The 21322-nt window shown below is 44.2% G+C and overlaps 1 protein-coding gene across 1 annotated transcript in view; it reads right to left on the bottom strand.

Moving 5' to 3' along the window:
* Window positions 1-15553, bottom strand: part of TTLL11 (tubulin tyrosine ligase like 11) — a 274582-nt gene extending 259029 nt beyond the window's left edge. Inside the window, exon 1 of the mRNA XM_026457100.1 lies at window positions 14649-15553. Within this exon, the coding sequence (XP_026312885.1) occupies window positions 14649-15485 (837 nt within the window). The 5' untranslated portion in view covers window positions 15486-15553. The remainder of the gene's footprint in view (window positions 1-14648) is intronic.
* Between the last annotated feature and the right edge of the window lie 5769 nt (window positions 15554-21322).

Genomic DNA, 21322 nt, shown 5'->3' with positions numbered 1-21322 from the left:
AAAAAAAAAAAAAAAAAAAAAAAAAGAAACTGAGTCTCAGAGTACAATATGCCAAAAGTTACATAGTGAGTTGTTTCAAACCTCTATCAGTCTAAAGCTCATGCTCTCAACCACCATGACATAATGCATCTTGGGTTGTGAAAAGCATCATATGGAGCCTTCATTAGGAGTCTGAGCTTTGTTCTTCAGGAAAATATTCAAAATTTCCCCGAAAAAAGCAAAACTCATTCTTATGAAGAAAGTTGAGAGTGCTGTTACAGCTTCAACCATGTTGCATACTACCTTATGCAACCAGAACAGGATTGCAGTAGCTACAGGTATCCAAGGAGCCAGTGTACCTGTAATGGGCAATATTTGCAACGCAAAATTAACAGGCGGCACAGAACTTCAGTCCCTAATACATATTGCCAATTACTACCTAGGAAACAAGTACTGTTCAATGATGAGAACTGGATAAGCATATGGCATTTTTAACAGCTTTATTGAAATATCTTTCACATACCATACAATTGACCCATTTAAAGTGTACAATTTAATGGTTTTTAATATACTCATAGTTGTGCCACCAACACTACAATCAATTTTAGAACATTTTTATCACCCCAAAAAGAAACCTCGTAGCCACTAGCAATCACTCCCCACCTCCCCCACCAAACTTCTCTCCCACCTCTAGCTCTAGGCAACCACTAATTTATTTTCTGTCTCTACAGATTTCCCTGTTCTGAATACTTCATATAAATGAAATCACACAATATGTGGTCTTTGTGCCTGGCTTCTTTAACTTAGGATAACGTTTTCAAGGTTCATCCAAGTTGTAGGATGTGTCAGTACTTCATTCCTCGTTATGGCTGAATAATATTCCACTGCTTGGATATACCACATTTTATTTATCCACCAATTGATGGACATTTAGATTGTTTCCACTTTCTGGCTATTGTGAATAATGCTACTATGAACATTAGTGTACAAGTTGTTATGTGCACATATGTTTTCGTTTCTCATGGATTTCTCTTGGGTATATATCAGGAGTGAACTGCTAGGATGTTTAACATTTAAGGAACTGCCAAACTGTTTTTCAAAATGGCTGCACCATTTTACAGTCCCACCAAGAGTGTATGAGGGTTCCAATTTCTCCACTTCCATGCCAACATGTACTATCTGTCTTCTTTATTATAAATAACCCAATAGGTATGAAGTGGTATTTCACTGTGGTTTTGATTTTCATTTCCCTAATAGCTAACGATGGCAATGACATTTTAATGCAGCTCTTAATATAACCCCTTCCCCCTCTTTTTCTTTAACACCAGAGACATTTTGACAAAAACCTAAGACATCACCTATCAAAACTGGCTGGGTGCGGTGGCTCACGCCTGTAATCCCAGCACTTTGGGAGGCCAAGGCAGGCGGATCACGGGGTCAGGAGATCAAGACCATCCTTGCTGACACAGTGAAACCACATCTCTACTAAAAACAAAAAATTAGCCAGGCGTGGTGGCAGGCGCCTGTGGTCCCAGCTACTCAGGAGGCTGAGGCAGGAGAATGGCATAAATCTGAGAGGCAGAGGTTGCAGTGAGCAGAGATCACACCACTGCACTCCAGCCTGGGTGACAGAGCGAGACTCTGTCTCAAAAAAAGGAAGGAAGGAAGGAAGGAAGGAAGGAAGGAAGGAAGGAAGGAAGGAAGGAAGGAAGGAAGGAAGGGAGCAAAGGAAGGAAGGAATCGCCTATCAAAACTTTTAGCAATGAAACCTCCAAAGTATGTGAAACGCTTAAGCTTTACCTCTGGGTAGAAAATCAGGGATGACATAAGGAGTTAGAAGTAATAAGAAGGTCAAGGATGAGCCAGGTGCAGTGGCTCATGCCTAGAATCCCAGCACTTTGGGAAGCCGAGGTGGAAGGATCACTTGAGGCTAGGCATTCACAACTAGCCTGGGCAACATAGTGAGATACCACCTCTTTTTATTTATTTAAAAAATAAAAAATAAAAAAAGAAGGTCAAGGATAAAGAGAAAGCCAAGCATGTCTACTGAATACATTATTTGAAAATTAAAAAGAGTGAGTTTACATTTTGATATGGCTGTTTCAAATTAGGCCTAGTGGCCACACCAAAATAGCCATAGCAAAATGCCCTGCTTTGAACTATGCACTGATTATTAGAATCAAGTATTTGGGGAAGACAGGACCCACAGGTTGGAGAAGATTCGTTTGTTTCACTCTCTTCTCCAGTATTTGTCATTATATTCTTCAAAAGTAAGTATTTATAGGAACCCTCACAGAGTTGAGCATAAATTGCTAAAACTATTTTGAAAAGCAATTTGGCCATATATTCCAAAAGCCTTAAAATGCATACTCCCTGTGGTCTAATTATTTCATTTTTGGAAAGTTATCTTAAGAAAATAATACCAAATATGCTGGGTGCAGTGACGCACACCTGTTATCCTAGCAATCTGGGACGCTGAAGACAGAGGATCATTGAGGCCAAGAGTTCAAGACCAGCCTGGGCAACATATGGAGAACCAATCTCTATAAAAAAAAAAAAAAGTACATAAATTAGCTGGACATGGGGGTGCACACCTTTAGTCCTAGCTAGTTTGGAGGCTGGAGTGGAAGGATCACTTGAGGCCAGGAGTTCAAGGGTGCAATGAGCTATGTTCATGCCACTGTACTCCAGCCTCGGCAACAGAGTGAAACCTTGTCTCTAAAGACAAAAAAAAAAAAAAAAAAGAAAAAGAAAATAATATGAAATATAGGAAGGAAGCACACTCTTGAATAATTTTTAATAAAGGGTTCAATCTAAACATTTAATGCCAGGAAAATAAATAATGAAATACATCCCACTGAATTAAATATTTTACAGCAATTAAAATGACACTGATAAAAAGTTGTATGGCAACGAAAAATGTTTAAATTATAACGTGGGCATTAATGTTAATGATATAATAAAATTGTATCAGATTTGTAAAACAAAAAATATATATGCCCAGAAGAAATACTGGAAAGAAATGCTTCAACATGAAAGCAGTCATTGCATCTCAATTGTAGGACTATAAATGTTTTAAAAATATTTTTTTCCAAATTTTTAAGTAATGTACAAGGATTATTTATATAAGTGAGAAATGTGCTTTTTAAATAAAACTAACATCCAGGCTCAAAGCCCAGTCCTGCACTGAAGGACTTATGTAAACACTAACTTCTGATGGTCTTATTTCTAAAGGGGCCAGGAACTCACACTCTCTTCAGAGGAGCAATACAGTCCACTAGAATAAGACCTGGCCTACAAGCCAGGAGAGCCAGCCTCTAGATCTAAGCTGTGTGCCTCTTGACTCCTCTGAAGGGTGGAAGAGTTGAAAGAGAACAAACACTGATTGCGTACTGACATCGCCATACATGTCACATATATGATTAACATGGAACAAATCCCTAAGTACCATGATGCCCCATGTGACAGAACTAATACGTGGTGGGGATTCAAACCCAAATCTATAGACGCAGGGACATCTGTACAACAGAAACAGAAATAATGAAATCTACCATACTTACTACACAAAGTCAAAGTCATGTTACATAAATCTATGTGAAACTTTCATATAAAATATCCAGTTCCAGGGACATGTAAAACTCTAAGGCTCTCCACACAACCTCTTAATTCACTAGGTATTTCATAGCACCTGAAGGTAGAATTTGTGTTTCTTCTGCCTTCTGAAGCTAACAAGTCAAAAGTAATTAAGGACTGTTTTTAGTGAATGAGAAGAAGAAATTTTTTACTTGTAAGGTAGATCATGCAAGGCAAATGATTATTTGGTAGACATTTAAATAACCAATAGTGGGAAATATTTACAATGCATATGAGATAAAAAGTAACCATAATATTTACAAACCAATAAGAAAAAACACAAACAAAACAACTCAAAAGATAAAATGAACAAAAAATAGATTCAGTCATTTCACAGATGAAGTAAGACAAATGACAAACTAACTTATGCAACTAAGTTTAACCTTGTTGACAATCGAAGAAATGTAAATTAAAAGAACACATTTTTACTTGTCAGTCTGACAAAGATACACAAGATGAATAGTATAGAGTATTGGAGCAGATATGCAAAAACACGCAGTCTCAAACCCTGCTGAGGGCAATTTGATAGTAACAATCAAAACGTAAAGTACATATGCCCTTTGACCCAACAATTCCTAGGAATTTATTCTACAGAAGTATTTGCACATATACATACTTAAAATGTCTGAAAAGGCCAGGTGCAGTGGCTCACACCTGGAATCCCAACACTTTGGGAGGCCAAGAGAAGCAGATCACTTGAGGTCAGGAGTTCAAGAGCAGCTTAGCCAACATGGTGAAACCCCGTCTTTACTAAAAATACAAAAATTAGCTAGACGTAGTGGCACACGCCACTACTAGAGTAGAATCCCAGCTACTCTGGAGGCTGAGGCGTAAGAATCGCTTGAACCTGGGAGGCAGAGGTTGCAGTGAGCCAAGATAATGCCACTGCACTCCAGCCTGGGTGACAGAGTGAGACTCCATCTCAAAAAAAAAAAAAAAAAAAAAAATTGTCTGAAGAGTGATTTTTATTGCACCACTCTTTGTATTAGCAAAGAAAACACAGAAACAACATCCATCAATAAATTGTGGTACATCCATAAAATTGACTATTAGGTTGTTAAAATGAAATGAATCTATGTATATTAACAGAGAAAGATGTATATGAGGTACTGATAAAAAAGCAGTTGCCAAACACTATATACATGGTATCACTGCAGCATTTTAAAAAATGAAATATCTGCTAGGTACAGTGGCTCACACCTGTAATCCCAGCACCTTGGGAGGCAGAGGCAGGATAATCACTTGAGCCCAGGAGACTAGCTTGGGCAACATAGCACAATGCTGTCTCTACTTTATAAAAATATAAAAAATTAGCTGGGCATGGTGTGCACCTGTAGTCCCAGCTCCTGGGGGGCAAGGGGAACTGAGGTGAGAGGATAGTTTGAGCCCAGGAGGCAGAGGTTGCAGTGAGCCAAGATCGCGCCACTATACTCCAGTCTGTGCGACGGAGCAAGACCCTCTCTAGAAAGAAAAAATAAAATATGTGTATATTTATATTTATATAAAGCATATTTGTATCTCTACATATGGTATCACGGTGGTAATTAGCATAGTTTACCAAATAGCCTGATTCTCCTCTTTACACCCTCATGGTGGGACCACGCATCCCCCATCCCTCTGAGGTTAGCCACGGCCATGTAACTTGCTTCAGCGAATCAAATGTGAGCCGAAGTGACGCATCACTTCTGGGTAGACGTTTTAAAAACCAGTGCAAATTCACTACCACATGCTCTTCCGTCCCTCAGTGACTCATGGAAGCAGGTGTCATAATGGGAGACCACGATCTCAATAACCAAGATGATGAGAGACCCCTGCTCCCCAACACCACCAGCCCCCATTGAACCCATAGCATGGGCAAGAAATAAACTTTGGTTGTATTAAGCCACTGCTATTTTGTGGTTTTTACTATAGCACAGTATAGCCATCCTGATGCATACAAGAATAAGAAAAAAATCTGGGCCGGGCACAGTGGCTCACACCTGTAATCTCAACACTTTGAGAGGCCAAGACATGCAGATCACAAGGTCAGGAGTTCGAGACCAGCCTGGTTAACATGGTGAAACCCTGTCTCTACTAAAAATACAAAAATTAGCCAGGTGTAGTGGCATGTGCCTGTAATCCCAGCTACTTGGGAGACTGAGGCAGAAAAATTGCTTGAACCCGGGAGACAGAGGTTGCAGTGAGCCAAGATTGCGTCACTGCACTCCAGCCTGGGCAACAGAGCAAGACTCCATCTCGAAAAAAAAAGAAAAAAGTCTGTAAAGATACATATTGGGATTCTGGTGTCACCTCTCAGAAATGGAATTAGAGGGAAAGAGGGAAAGGGAGGAGGATGGGGTAGGTGGTTTGCTTCAGTTTTTATTTTATATGCTTGGGAACTGTATAAATTTTTATAAGCACATATTGTTTCTGGAATTGGAATAAAGTTATTTATACAAAATCTAAGATGTCCAAAAAATGGTCCACTGTTGCTTTTTAAAATTCCAATAACCCACAGTTCTGACACAATGAGAAATAGAATCTCCCAGTGAGCATAAGGAACAAAATAGGAAAACTGGCCTTCATCAGAGTTCTGGGCAGATGTACCGAGGAACTTATTTGAAAAGCAAAGCTATACCCAGGGAAGACTACATAGGAGATAAACTGCCTATTCTCCCGGCTTCATTAAGGGTGCGAAGGTTTTATTCAGATGACAGAGAAGCATGTGGGAGAGGGAAGGAAGCCACCAGAAATGCCTGCTAGGACTTATAAAGCATTTATAAAAATTACTAGATAATGGTTCAGAAACACCTAGGGAAACAAACATGCATGCAAATGGCAGTGGCAGCAGCTGGCAATGTACAATTTGATATGGGGAGGAAGGAGAGATCCAAGTCCACCTGGAATAGAGAAAGCTAATCATTCTCTCCAGCAAAACAATAACCTCTGTGGAGGAATCTCAGGGACATGACTTGGCTTTAGACGAGCAACCACAAGGAAAGGAGGGGTTCAAACCTAATTAGAGGATGGCAAGCTGATCTGCCTGTTCACACCACCCATTTTTCTGTTACAAAATTTAATTAAGATGTCATAGAGATTCACCAGAGGGAAAGCCATACCAACATGTATTCTTACTTTAAAGTGTCAGGCACTTTCAAGATATTCTGACTTCATCCTCACAACAACTAGCTAGTATTTCATACTCAGTCTTAGAGATGAGGTAAAGCAACTTGTCAGGGGCACAGAGCCACTGTGTGACCCAGGAAATGTGTATCTTTTCACATAGCTGGTGGGTACGTTCATGTAGAATAACATCTGTTTTCCCTGTGAAACCCAAAGTCAAGATACTGATGTCACTCCAACGGCTAAAATGAGTTTCCCGTGGTGATGAATATAATTAACATACCAAGGTATGAGACAGGCCAGGCAAGGTGGCTCACACCTGTAATCCCACCACTTTGGGAGGCCAAGGCGGGCAGATCATCTGAGGTCAGGAGTTCAAGACCAGCCTGGCCAACATAGTGAAACCCCATCTCTACCAAAAATACAAAAATTAGCCGGGCATGGTGGCAGGCGCCTGTAGTCCCAGCTACTCAGGAGGCTGAGGCAGGAGAATCGCTTGAACCCAGCAGGCAGAGGTTGCAGTGAGCCGAGATCGCCCCACTGCACTCCAACCTGGGCAACGGAGCAAGATTCCATCTCAAACAAACAAACAAACAAAAACCAAAGTATGAGATAGGCACCAGGTCCAGAATGGAGACTTAAAAACATTCAGTTAGATTCAGGAAACTTTAAAAGTATAATTGATTTAAAAAGAACAAAAACATGAAATCAGTGTTATTTTTAACATCTTAAACCTACACTGTATCAAGTTGACATTCACCCAAAATGCAACTGTCCCTTACACTGCAGCCATCTGTGAGTGGCTGTGTCATCTGCTGTATCCCTAAGATCCCAAATACAGCCTGGCACAAAGTAGATTTCAAAATATCTATTAGATGAGTCAGATTAGCTGGTCATACCTGCTCTGACTAACCAGTAACCTACATATATGGACTACATTTTATATTTAATTTTCCCCCCGTTTAAGAAAAAATAGAACAACCAATGCCTGCAATTACATGATAGAAAGAAAAGAATCAACACTAACTGAATACTTACAGTGTGCCAAGCATTGGGTTAAGGACATTTACATACATTCCTTCATTTACTCTCACAAAAATTATGTGAGATAGATAGCACTAGCCCATTGCTACAATTGAAGAAACTGAGTCTCAGAGAGGTTCTGTATTTAGTACAGAGTTTAGTCACACAAGCAATCAGAGGCAAGAATTTTAACCCACATCTGTCTGATTTCAAAGCCCATGCCAACTACGAAACACAACACTTCCCCTTGAGAGAAGGCACTTAAACAGTGGTCGATTACTTTCACAGTATGTTCAAGAACAGATTTAAATAAAAAATAAAACGTATGATTGAATTTTTGCCTTAAACTTCTGCTGATACAAAACCATCCAAAACACTACCAAAATTGTGGCACAAATACTGTATGTTTCATAACAGAGAAAACAGCCTAACCATTACAACACCTGCTTAAAAACACACGAACATGATTTTAATTTATAGGAGTTATAGAGCTTGAATGTGAGCCCCTTGAATTTATTGTCTTTTAAAGGATTGTTTAAGGAGTTGGTATGGATTCATGAAGCTATTACCTGGATTGTATTGTTCAAATAACAGTGGTAGTGAATTGTGATTTTTATGTTATGACAAGTTTAATTGCAAAGGAAAAATTCCAATAGATTAGACATTAAAATAACATATCTGTGAAAGGAGAACATTTGATGGAGTAGGGCATACAGTGTTTTTAAATATGGTGCTATTTTTTAAAAATGGGCAGTAAGCCGCAATGGTGATTATTGAAAATAGAAAGGGAGGAAAGATTAGACTACCCAATATTTCATTTTATACTCTACCTTCTTCCAGAAGGAATCTGAGACAGAAAGATTCAAATAGCAGGCTCACATTCCACAGAGGAGGAAGGCAACCCGGCTAGTCAAATGGCACAGGAATCACATCTCCCCTGTGGGGCAACAGCAAGACAGGATTTGGAAGGCGCAGGCACCAAATGCTCCCTCTGCCAGGCAGGATATATTTCAGTGTGTTTTATTTTAAGTCCTATTTGCATTATTGCTCTCCTGATTCTGACCAACTCCAATGTCACTTGAGTTATGGTCAAATGAGGAATGGGAAGGTTAAGAAGTGGAGAATCATAAAACACTTGAAAGTGGGTTATGGAACAAAAAAAGACTACTGTTTGAACCCTGCCTTTCTCATTTACTTGCTGTGCCCACCTCAGTTTCTTCTGTTGTTACTTAAGAATAGTAATGATGATACTGATGATAATAGAATAACTCCTTGCCCAATGGTTTTTAGCAAAGGATTAGCAAAGAAGAAGGTATATGATTGAAAACTGGCTACAAGTTCAGGCCCTGGATGGCTCTGCCACTGGTTATCATGTGGCCATGGGCTGGCCCTGTACCAGCCCCTCTCTAAGCCTCAGTTCCCTCATCTGTAAGTTGAAGATGATAATGCAGTCTATTTTAGAGGGCTGTTGCAAGGATTAAATAATGCATAGTAAATACTCGGTACAATTTTTCTTTTTTGAGACAGAGTCTCACTCTGTCACCCCGGCTGAAGTGCAGTGGCGCAATCTCAGCTCACTGCAACCTCCACCTCCCGGGTTCAAGCAATTCTCATGCCTCAGCCTCTCAATACAATCTTTCACGAGCATAAAACAGTACAATGCCTTGCACATAACCCATATTTAATAAACAGTAACTAATATTATACAAATTGTAAGTAGGATGATATAGTAAGTGTATACTTGTTCTAAAGAAAGGCTGGATAAATTTCAGGGAACAATGCCTGATTCGGAGTCTCTGAAACAAAGACTTTATACTGAAATAGATCTCAGGACAGGGGCTTATTCAAACCATCATCAACAAAGGTCTCGCTGTGAAATCCCTCAGAGACCTCATTCACATTAGCTGGCGACCATGGCACCACTGCATACATATGCACAGTGTGTACATACCTACATCTCCACGGAGGGCAGCTGACAACAAACGTGGCATCTACTCTCTATGGTGTCTTTCCTCTAAGCTGTTTTTTAACCAGGGTAACAAAATGACAGAAGAATCCACGGGGGATGGGGAGTCTTCACAGGACAGGAAGAAGACCATACAAATCCATAAACATTGAGCATCTGCTGTGAACCAGAAATCATGCCTTTCTTTCATGGTGCAACTTCACTGATGACTCTGTAGACATGATTTTGCTATTTGAGAGTAACTCCAGTCTTGTCTACAAGTTTACAGAGCTAACATTTGTGATTCTTCCCCTTCAGAAACAAATTTAACATTGTGGACACAGTTAAATTAGACCTGGCCAGAACGGGTATGATTGCAAACTGAATCATCTGAGGGCTGGCATGGTTCACTTGGGACTGAAGGAGAGTGGGCAAGGGAGACTGGGTCTATATATGGCAAGCAATCTGTGATCAAATTCAGTCAGAAGCGCAAGCTTCTTGGCATGGCCTTCAACATGCTCTGTGATCTGGCTCCTTCTTCATCGCTCTCTACTCCCCCACATGCTCCCTAAGCTGCCATCATCCCATCCTGCATATAAAACCTGGTCCATACTGCCTACCTTGTTGTTTCTACTCTGTATGGAATGTCCTTGACTCACTCACCTCCCAGACCAAACTGTAACTGTCTGTTTGCATTTATTCTTCCTCCTACACCAGGAGCTCCTGGAGGGCAAGAAGTGTATCCTGTTCACATCTACATCTGCAACCTCCAGCCCAGTGTTTACCAATAGAGAGCACAGAATTGAAGCCTGGTTTCAAATGGAATGCCTATTTCAAATGCTAGCTCTGTCCCTTGCTAGCTGTGTGGCCTCCAGTAAGTTAACCTCTGTGTACTTCAATTTTTTCATCTGTAGAATGGACACAATAAGGCACTTACTTTACTGAGTTGTTGAGAGAATCAAATAATTGTATATATGTAGCGCACTTAAAAAGCACCTGGAACAGAGTAAGAGCTAGATAAAGATGTATTATCATGTTGTTGTTGTTAAATATATGTGGAATAAAGAAAAGTGAAAAAGGAGCCAGGGTGGTGGCTCACGCCTGTAATCCCAGCACTTTGAGAGGCCGAGGCAGGTGGATCACTTGAGGTCAGGAGTTCAAGACCAGTCTGGCCATCATGGTGAAACCCCATTCTATTAAAAATACAAAAATCAGCCAGGAATGGTGACATGTGCCTGTAATCTCAGCTACTCTGGAGGCTGAGGCAGGAGAACTGCTTGAACCTGGGAGGCGGAGGTTGCAGTGAGATTGCAGTGAGCCAAGATCGCACCACTGCACTCCAGCCTGGGTGACAGAAGGACACCCTGTCTAAAAAAAAAGAAAAAAGTGAAAAAGGAAGGGTGATTGTGTGCCATGCCGCTGAGCAAACGTCCTAATTCACATGCTGGCTCAGGCCTACACTGCTGAAGTGGACAGTGATATATAGCCCTCCACTATGCACCCATAAAAGGAGACAGCTTTCACTCTGGTTGGTATTCTTATTTCTTACCTGGGCTACCCATCCATTCCCACCAAAGCCAGCCACCTGAGTACTCTCCAACCCCACAGCAACACTGCATGGCATGCAAGAGGTACTGTTGCTCATACCCTTGCACCACAGCCCCCAGTAGGAGTTCTTGCTCCTAGAACGTCAGCGCTGGGAGTTCAAGATGATGTCATCCAATATCACCTTATAACAGATGGGGAAAGGCAGGCAGAGGAAAGGTCATGTATTTGCACTTTGTTAGTACCAGGGATATATATATATGTTACTTTTCACACAGTCAACTTTGTAGGAGGTACTAAGAATACTATAATCATAGTTTAAAGCAGGAAGTAACTTTAAAGTTTAGCTACTCTGGCACTTTTCAACCTCCACACTCTAGGGTGTCAAGATGTGATGTAAGCTCTGTTGCAAATATTCCATAATTCATTCGATGAATATTTATTAAGCACCTAGAATGTGCTGTACATTAGGGACATAAGTCAGATACCACCCCTGCCCTCAGGACTTCATGCACTAATGAGGAAGGGTGATAGTAATAATCACAAGCCTAATAGTAGGCTAATTGTTGCAAGTGAATTATGCTTTTTTAATTTTCAGTTTTCTTTTTAGAGACAGGGTCTTGCTCTGTCACGCAGTGGCACAATCATAGCTCACTACATCCTTGAGCTCCTGGACTCAGGTGATCCTCCCACCTCAGCCTCCCAAGTAGCTGGAATCACAGGCATGAGCCACCACACTCAGTGAATTATGTTTTAAAATATACTAGAATCAACATCTCCACCTCTATGCCACCTATATGTGCTCTCTGAGTGGGAAAAAAAGGAAGGGTTAGAGGTGGAAGAAGCAGTTACAGGTAGTGCCCTGGAAAAAGCCTACCCCCTGGGGTTGACCAGTGCAACAGTCTCACATATATCAACATTACCATTATGCAGCTACCAAAGTAGAGAGACTGGAAACCACTGAACTAGCTCTGCCCACCCCTACTTTACAGATAAGCAAACTGAGGCCTAAAGGGTTTAACTGACTTGTCCTGATAAATGGAAGAACGTTAAAACTCCGTTAATGGCTCACATAGCCTTCCTCCCCCAAACAGGTCCAAATCTCTTGGCAAGGCACATGATCTGATCCCTGCTCATTTCTGTAGCCCCATCTCTCACCATTCCACCTCCCACGCTATGATCCAGCCATACTGAAAGTCCTGAAAGGTCCTCTGCTTTGCCCATACCACTCCTGCAACCAGAGATCTAAAGTCTATGGCCCCTAAATAACTCCAGTTCATTTTCAGCACTCAGGACTCAGCTCGGGTTCATCTCCTCCAGAAAGCCCTTCCTGGGTGCCCCTCTCTACCTCCTGCAGCATTTCTACTTTCACACAGAAACACTTATCACATAATGTATTCATTCATTCAACAAATATTTATTGAGCAACTTCTATGTGCCAAGCACCTGCAGGTACAGCAATAAACAAAACAAAGCCCCTGCCCTCATGGAGCTTACATTCTAGTGAGGGAAACAGACAATAAACAGCAATGCATAATATAATGCCAGGCAAAGTTTAGTACTATGGAAAAAAAAAATACCAAGGTCTGGAGACTGATGGGAAAGGTATCATCTAAAGAACTGACAAGAGTAAGCCATGCAAATAAATGAAAAAGGAGCATTTCAGGATGCAGCAGCAATGGCCCTGTAATGACCGCAATTATTCCTTTACTTGTGTTTTATTCCCTGTTGAACTGTAAAGTCCTTGGGCGCAAGGGTCACATCTTAAATATGTTTGATTCCCAGGTCCCAGCAAAGAACTTGACATCTCCACAGTGGACATTTACAGAACGAGTGAATGAACCTGGGCCGGGATGTATGAGTCCATCTGGCCCCATCTCTCCTAGCAAACAAGATCTGGCCTGCTTCATGTCTCTCTCTCCCACAGGGATAAGCTAAGTGGAGGCCCCACTTGGGCCAATCTGCCTAGCCTGACTCCATAGCCTGGTTTTATTTGCTGGATTCTCCCTTCATTAAGACCATGGCACTGACAAGTTGTCCACTTGTACCTTTTCTAGCCCTCATATCTCTGGCCTAGACCTGGGACCCTGCCTAGAAACCAAGATACTTTAGAACTGAGAGCCTGCCCTTGTTTTTCCCGTTTCCCCAGCATGAAATTTCCCCTCTGAATCCCAAGCCCCAAGCCTGGGGGCCCAGACACTTGGAGTCAGACTTCCCCAGTGGCTAACCCCTGTCCATATGGAAGTTGGTTCTGCCTGATCCTTGACTTCCCTCCAAACCAAATGCACTTTTTCCTACTGGGACATCAACCCTCTGACTACATCAATTCTTTCTGCGGCCATCTCTCTGTATGTTCCAACTTAATGAAACCATTACCATACCAAACCATTACCATAGCCAAGGCACAGGACTAAGTACCGGAGTCCTCTGTTACCTGCGGCAGATCCCTGTCACCACTGGCTGTGTCCACACTCAGCTATCCTTAACCAAATTCCTGACACTCCTGAAAGCACATTAAATACCCTATATGCTGCAAATAAAGTCAAATGGCTTTATCCACTCAGCCAACTGCAATAGACACCTCTATAGTCACTGGTGCTTCATCCCATCCCCTGCCAGTCTAAAATGGGCTCGGGGATAACTCATGTTTTCATTCACCCTTTGATTTACTGCTTACTGACACCTGCTGTATGCCAAGCCTGGAATATAAAATAGGGTGCCTACACTGACGATGATGACAGTGGTAGTGCTAGTGGTGGTGATGATGGTGGAAGAAGAGAGAAAGGAGAGAGTGGTAACATACGTTACCATTTATTGCAGACTTGTGCTATAAAACACTTAAGCAGTGAGTCTTCTAATGCTAACAAGATGATGAGATAAGTAAAATTGGCCTCACTTTACAGAGAAGGTAATAGGCTGAAGAGGTGAAGCAACTTACTCAAGGTCACACAGCTAAGTAGCAGAGTGTAGTGAGACCCTAGGCCTGTCTGCCTCCAAAATAAAAACTGTTCCTCTGCCCAAGAGTCACACAGCAAGTGCTAAACAAATATAGCTTCAATGAAGAAGTGAGAGAGCAGGTCCGAGGACCCAGGGGCTTACAAGCTGGTGGAGGAGACAGACATACACATATCTACAAGCAGAGGCAAATGTTAATGGCTGAGACATATAAAGAGCTGCAGGGGAGCCAGAGGAGTGAGTGGCTAACGTGACCTGGAGGGGTCTGGGGAGCCCTCTTGGAGGAAGTGATTTGGGGGGGCGGGTAGGCCTTGAAGGATGAGCGGTTGGCGGCTGACAAGCAGGCCTGAGCGTGGTGCACCGCAGGAGCTCAGCCCTCACCCGCCCACCTGACCTGGGCCATGCCGAGACCTCCGAGGTTGTCCTGTCCACCCCACTGTGCCTACGCGGCCGGGCCGGGCCTCACCTCCTTCCACTTGAGCTGGCGGATGCTGATCTTCAGGGCATCCAAGGAGGTCCTGGCCTTGGAGCTGTCCACGGTGACGGGCCGCTGGGAGCCGTTCTCGCCAGGACCGTGGCCTGAGCTCCGCTTGCAGCTTCGGCCCTTGCCCCGGGGCTTCCCGTGCGGGCGGAGGCCCTGCACCGGCTTCGGCTTGGACGGGGGAAGCGTGGGCAGCGGCCGCTGAAGCGCCTGGGTGTCCCCCTCCTCAGCCGCGTTGGGCTGTGCCGGGGCCGGGACCGGGGCCTTGGGCTGCTCCTCCCCTGCCTTGAGCTCCGGTTCCCCGGCCGCGCCCGCGTCCACGCGGACCTGTTCCGCCACCGTCTGCGCTGTGGCCTCGGCCTCAGCTTTGGCCGCCGCTTTGGCCGCAGCCACCGCCTCCGCCTCCCACCGGGCCGCCAGCTCGCTCTCGGAGCTTCCCCGCCGCATGGCGCTCAGGGCTGGCGCCAGTGCCAGTGCCGCCGCCGCCGCTCCGCCGCCCCAGCCCGCCACCAAACTGCCGCCGCTGCCGCAGCTGCCACGCTCTCCCCGCCCGAGCCCGTTGCCATGATCGCTCAGGCTCGGGTTGACAGCGGCAGTCACCGCCTCGAGACGGTGTCCGGGAAGGGACAATCGCTGGCAGAGCCCCGGCGACCTCATAGGCGAGGCTGCCCACGTGACCCTGCCAGTCACAGAGGCAGCGGCGGCCATGTTGGAAGAGGGCAAACAGCCGCCAGGACCCGCCCACCCCGCGGATGCGCTGGACTTCTGGGCCGCAGGACTCCGAGTGGCGAGGAGAAGCGGGAGAGCAGATTGAGTGCGCATGGGGCTCCTGAGCCTGGGGACTGGGAGTAAAAACAGCTACCTCAAGCAGGAGGCTCAGTCCCCGCCAATCGCTGGTATAACTCTCGATAGCACGGAGAAGGAGCCCCCCAATGGGACCTTTCTCAGTGCGATGAATGGGAACCTCCTCAGTGCGATGGATGTGACCAGCCCAGGCCCTAGGGAAGCAGAGAGTGTTCCACTGAAGAAACCCTCTGCTGGTCTTTTGAGCGCCCGCAGATAAGAGGGGAGGCACTTTTCCCTGTTTTTAGGGAGCTCCCGATGGGATGGGGAAGCCATGGGCTTGGGTAAACCCCTACAGATTCCCACTCGAATTGAGGATATTAACGATTTTTTCGTTTTCTTTTCTTCTTTCTTTTTTTTTTTTTTTTTAGACAGGGTCTCGCTCTGTCGCCCAGGCTGGAGTGCAGTGGCGCGATTTCGGCTCACTGCAGCAGCCTCAACTTCCAGAGCTCAAGCGATCCTCCCACCCCAACCTCCCGAGTAGCTGGGACTCACCACCATGCCAGGCTAGGTTTTGTGTTTCTCGCAGAAACGTAGTTTCGCCATGTTGCCCAGGCTGTTCTCAAACTCCTGACCTCGGGTGATCGGCCAGCCTCGGCCTCCCAAAGTGCTAGGATTACAAGCGGAACCACCCCGTCCAACCTGACTGCTTTCTCCTTTCTTTCTTTCTTTCTTTCTTTCTTTCTTTCTTTCTTTCTTTCTTTCTTTCTTTCTTTCTTTCTTTCTTTTGTTGTTGTTTTTTGTTTGTTTTTGTTTTGTTGTTGTTGTTGTTGTTACAGAGTTTCACTCTCGTCGCCCAGGCTGGGATGCAATGGTGCGATCTCTGCGCACTGCAGCCTCTGCCTCCCGGGTTCAAGGGATTCTCCAGCCTCAGCCTCCTGAGTAGCTGAGATTGCAGGAGCCGGCCATCACGCCCAGCTAATTTTTGTATTTTTAGTTGAGATGGGGTTTCACCATCTTAGCCAGGCTGGTCTCGAACTCCTGACCTCAGATGATCCACCTGCCTCAACCTCCCAAAGTGCTGAGATTACAAGCGTGAGCCACCAAATCCAGCCTGATTGCTTTTTCTGCTATCACTTTTTTTGTTGTGGTAAAATATACATAACAAAATTTGCCATTTTAGTGTACATTTCAGTGGCATTCTGTACGCTCACATTGTTGTGCAACCAGCACCACTATGGGTCTCCGGAACTCTTTTATCTTCCCAAACTGAAACTTTGTGTCTGTGAAACAATAAGTCCGGATTCCCTTCTGCCCTAGTCCCTGGGAAACACTATTCTACTTTCTGACTATGAATTTGACTATTCCTGGCCCCTCATATAAGTGGAATCATGCAGTATTTGTCTGGCTTATTTCACGTAGCATAATGTCCTCAAGGTTCCTCCATATTGTAGCATGAGTCAGAATTTCACTCATTTTTAAGACTGAATAATATTTCATCGTGTGCATTCACCTCCTTGTTTTTATTCATTCATCTGTCAATGGACATTTAGGTTGTTTCCACCTTTTGGCTATTGTGAAGAATGTCGGTTCACATTGATACACAAATATCTGTTTGAGCCCCTGCTTTCCATTTTTGGGAGTTGCCATCATTTTAAAGCTAAACCAAGGAGAAAGCTCTCCCCTCCCGCCTGAGGGAACCACATTTGTTTTTTTAGGAAGTGGGGTTGAGAAGGTGTAACAGCGCCCCAGACTGACCACAGCGGCCACGACTGCACACAGGGGAACTTTGCCTCGCTCGGCACTATAGGGTGAAAGAAGCACAGAAGTTGTCAAGGAACGTGGCCCTTCTTCCCCTCTCATCTCTCCAGGTGTCTTGTTTCTTTGCTTTAGTCCAGGGGTTTCACTTGCTGAATAAACTGCCTTGAAATGTCCAAGTCATAAACTTAAGAGGTCCAAACCTCCTTTTTAGCAGCAGAGGGCGCTCGCATCTGTTCCCTTCATGACTTTATTTCAGAGTTTCTGTAAGTATGGTCGTCTGGGCACTTGCATGGAAGCAACCTGGGGTGTTTATTTAAAATGCAGGCTCCTGGACCCCACCCCCAGAGACTTTGATGCAGCGCATCTGGGTAGACCTGGGAATCTGCATGTTAAGTTAGCTCCTCCGCTGATTCTAAGGCAGCGGAGGCAAGAACCACTCATGGAGTCTGTTTCAAGTCCTCTGGAAATACTTGGAGCTGTCCGTGGTCCTAGTAAGAAGGCCTCACTGTCCCCCCATCTCTCTCCACGAACCTACCCCCCAAATCCTGTCCCTCCTCCTGGTGTCCCTGATCTCAGCAAGTGGCACCACCTTCATTCAGTCATCCATGCTTGAAATTTGCTCTTATCCCTCTCCCTGGCCTGCTAAAGCCAGTCTATCGCCAAGTATTAGAGGTTTTATGTTGAGATCTCGCTCTCTGGGCCAGGTGCGTTGTCCCACGCCTGTAATTCCAGCACTTTGGGAGGCCGAGACGGGCGAATCACTTGAGGCCAGGAGTTTCAGACCAGCCTGGCTAACATGGTGAAACCCCATCTCTACTAAAAATACAAAGAAGGCCGGGCGCGGTGGCTCACGCCTGTAATCCCAGCACTTTGGGAGACCAAGGCAGGCGGATCACAAGGTCAGGAGATCGAGATCATCCTGGCTAACACAGTGAAACCCCGTCTCTACTAAAAAATACAAAAAATAGCCGGGCGTGGTGGCGGGCACCTGTAGGCTCAGCTACTGGGGAGGCTGAGGCAGGAGAATGGTGTGAACCTGGGAGGCGGAGCTGCAGTGAGCCGAGATCGCACCACTGCACTCCAGCCTGGGCAACACAGCGAGACACTGTCTGAAAAAAAAAAAATTAGCTGGGCAGGATGGTGTGTGCCTCTAATCCCAGCTACTCAGGACGCTGAGGCACAAAACTCATGAACCCAGGAGGCAGAGGCTGCAGTGAACAGAGATCATGCCACTGCATGCTTAGGCAACAGAGCAAGACTCGAGAGAGAGAGAGAAAGAGAGAGAGAGAAAGCTCCTCTTTCTTATCTATCTCTATCATCACTGCCCCAATTCAGGCTTCTGCCGTTAGCCCGCCTCCAGTCTCTGCCGCATACCCACCCATTCTCCACACCAGACCTGCCACTCTCCTGCTTAGAAACCTCCCCTGGTTTGTGACCATCTACAGATAAAGTCCAAGAACACTGATTGTCCTAAGAGGCCCTTCCTGATTACAATTTCTGAAATCACCCCCCCCCTTCCCTGCCTCCATGCCTTTGTAAACACTGTTCCTTCTGTCTGGACTTCCCTTCTTCCTGTCTCTTCTTAGACAAACTTTTCCCAGTGCTCCAGGCAGAAATAATTACTCTTTGTGCTCTTCTATTCACACCCATAATTATCCACAACTCTCAACCCTGGTCTGTCTGTCACACTATCTAGAAATCATCTCAGCCTCCACCATTAGTCTGGGCAAGAACAAATCTTGTCTGATTCATCTCTGTATCCCCATCTCCTCGGTCTTGAACACAGTGGCCCTTGCTTTGTTCATGGTAGGATGAACAAAGTAGTATGGATGTATTAATGAATGAGTCATTTTCAGCCTCATACGTCAAATCTGTAAGGACAATCCCATATAGAAATATTCATTTTGGCTTCACATCCTGAGACCTCTTCTGCCTCAGGGCCTTTGCACATGCCCTTCCCTCTGCCTTTCCTTAGATCTCTGGCTACTGCTCCTTCAGCATTCAGTATAAATGATACATCTGCACAGATACCTCTGATCTTTCCATCTAAGTCAGACTTATTCAGATGAAATAATGATGCAAGAAAGGAAAATAGGAAGTATCATGAGGGAGTATATGATTAAGTGCCAATGAGGCAAAGAGTAAAAAATAAAATTCACCCAGTAGCTCAAGAAATAGATAATTTACTGTGAATTAGAAAGCCAGACCAGGCTTCCTATAAGAGAGAGACTATAAACTGAGTATTCAAGGTGGAATAGGAATCAGGTCAATAGAAAGTTAGGCGGGGTAGTCATTGCAGAACTATGGATAGGGCTGCTGCAGTCATGCAAGGGACCTTGTGGTTGTTGAAATCCAATGGGTGCAAAGCCTCACCCATCAAGGCTTTGTCCATGGGAGGGGGGTGCTTTTGCCCATTGACTTAAAGACTCCCAGGGCTCATGGAGGCCCTGTACTGAGAGAGAAGGTGAGGAAAAGGTGAAGCAAGATTTAAGAAGGGGATAATCATCTACTTCTTCAAGGAGTCAGGAAGCAGACTGGACCGGTTGAAATACAAGCCTTGGAGGAAGGGAGAAAAGAAAGGAAACAAGGCCCACTTGAGCCCAACTGTCAGATCTTTGAATGCCATGGCACCCTTGACTTCTCGGGAAATTCTAACATGTGTTAGTGGAAAATCCAAACCCACACGAGACTCCTCCGAGAAAAGCTTCAGCTGTGTCTGCTAAGAAGTAAAAGCAGGTTGGATTTCAGGACTAGGATTACTTCCAAAAAATACACAAATGTGAAAATAAAGTTCTCTGGGAGTTCTCTCCTTTTCCTTCCCAGCACTCAGTATAGTTTACAGTTGGAGTGTTACTTGTTTGTTTAGTTGTTATAGCCTATCTTGCCAGCCAGGGTCTGGGTACCAGAATATAAAGGGTGTATTGTTCTTGTTGACCACAATATCCCAGTGCCTAGTTCAGTGCCTGGCAGAGAGTAGGCATTCTGGAACTGTTTCTTGAATGAATGAATGAATGAATGAATGAATGAATGAAAGAAAAATTAGACTTCCCAGATATTCAACAATTAAAAAATGGTTAAGTGAATTACAGCAAATGCTGTCAATGACAGCTTCAACCGCTTAGGAAAATGTTGATGATGTAACATTAAGGGAACTGGTGCAAGCATTGCAATTACAATGCTTAAAAAGTGCTCTGCGTAAACAGGGTCTGGAAGAATATAGAGACAAATGAGAACAGCTGTGGTGCTGGAGACATGCGATCTTGCTTAAAAATTTCCACTCAGTTTTGCCAAACCATAACAACCTTGTGGCTTTTCATATCCTTGAACCCTGAAATCAGTCTCATTTCTAGAGATTGCTGATAAGAGTCGGAAAGACAAAGCTTTAGGTAGTAATCTGTTACTGGTTTGTAACCTCTCTGCGACAGGCACTGTCCTAAGCACTTTGCATGCATCATGTCATTTAATCTGTAAAACAGCTCTGGGATGGGTCCCATTGTCAATCACATTTTACAGATGGTGAAGGAAATTGCTACTACTCTGAGAAGAGAAGGCACTTGCCCAAGTCACAGCTAGTAAAGGCAAAGACAGGATTCAAACTCACAGTGGTCTGACACCAGCACCAGGTCCCAACACCCACACTCATTCCCACACCAAGCCTTTGTCCACAAAAATACTCAACATACATTTAAACATCAGCGAGTTTAATCCTCAGCTCTATGAAAATTATATGCAGAGAAAAACACTGGAGACAAATATGCCAAAATATTAACAGTGGTTATTCTGGGTGATTGAATTAAGGGTGACTTATTTTCTTCCTTATTCTTTTCTATAATTTCCACATTTTCTACAATGAGTATGCATTGCTTTGATAACTGGAAAATCAATGTACTTTTAAATTAAAATTTTATCTTAGTTGTTGTTATTTCTCAATGCTCAGAGCGTTCTTTCTGTAATAGAAGTCTGACCATGTCAGTCCTCTGTTTAAAACCCTCCTGGGGACCCCTGAAGCTATGGGAAGGAGCTTGTTTTGTTTTTGTTTTTGAGACAGGGTCTCACTCTGTTGCCTAGGCTGGAGTGCAGTGGCACGATCTCCACTTACTGCAACCTCTGCCTTC

This window comes from Piliocolobus tephrosceles, chromosome 14 (genome assembly GCF_002776525.5).
Source record: "Piliocolobus tephrosceles isolate RC106 chromosome 14, ASM277652v3, whole genome shotgun sequence".
Classification (NCBI taxonomy): Eukaryota; Metazoa; Chordata; class Mammalia; order Primates; family Cercopithecidae; genus Piliocolobus; species Piliocolobus tephrosceles.
This window is presented reverse-complemented; position numbering and strand designations above follow the sequence as displayed.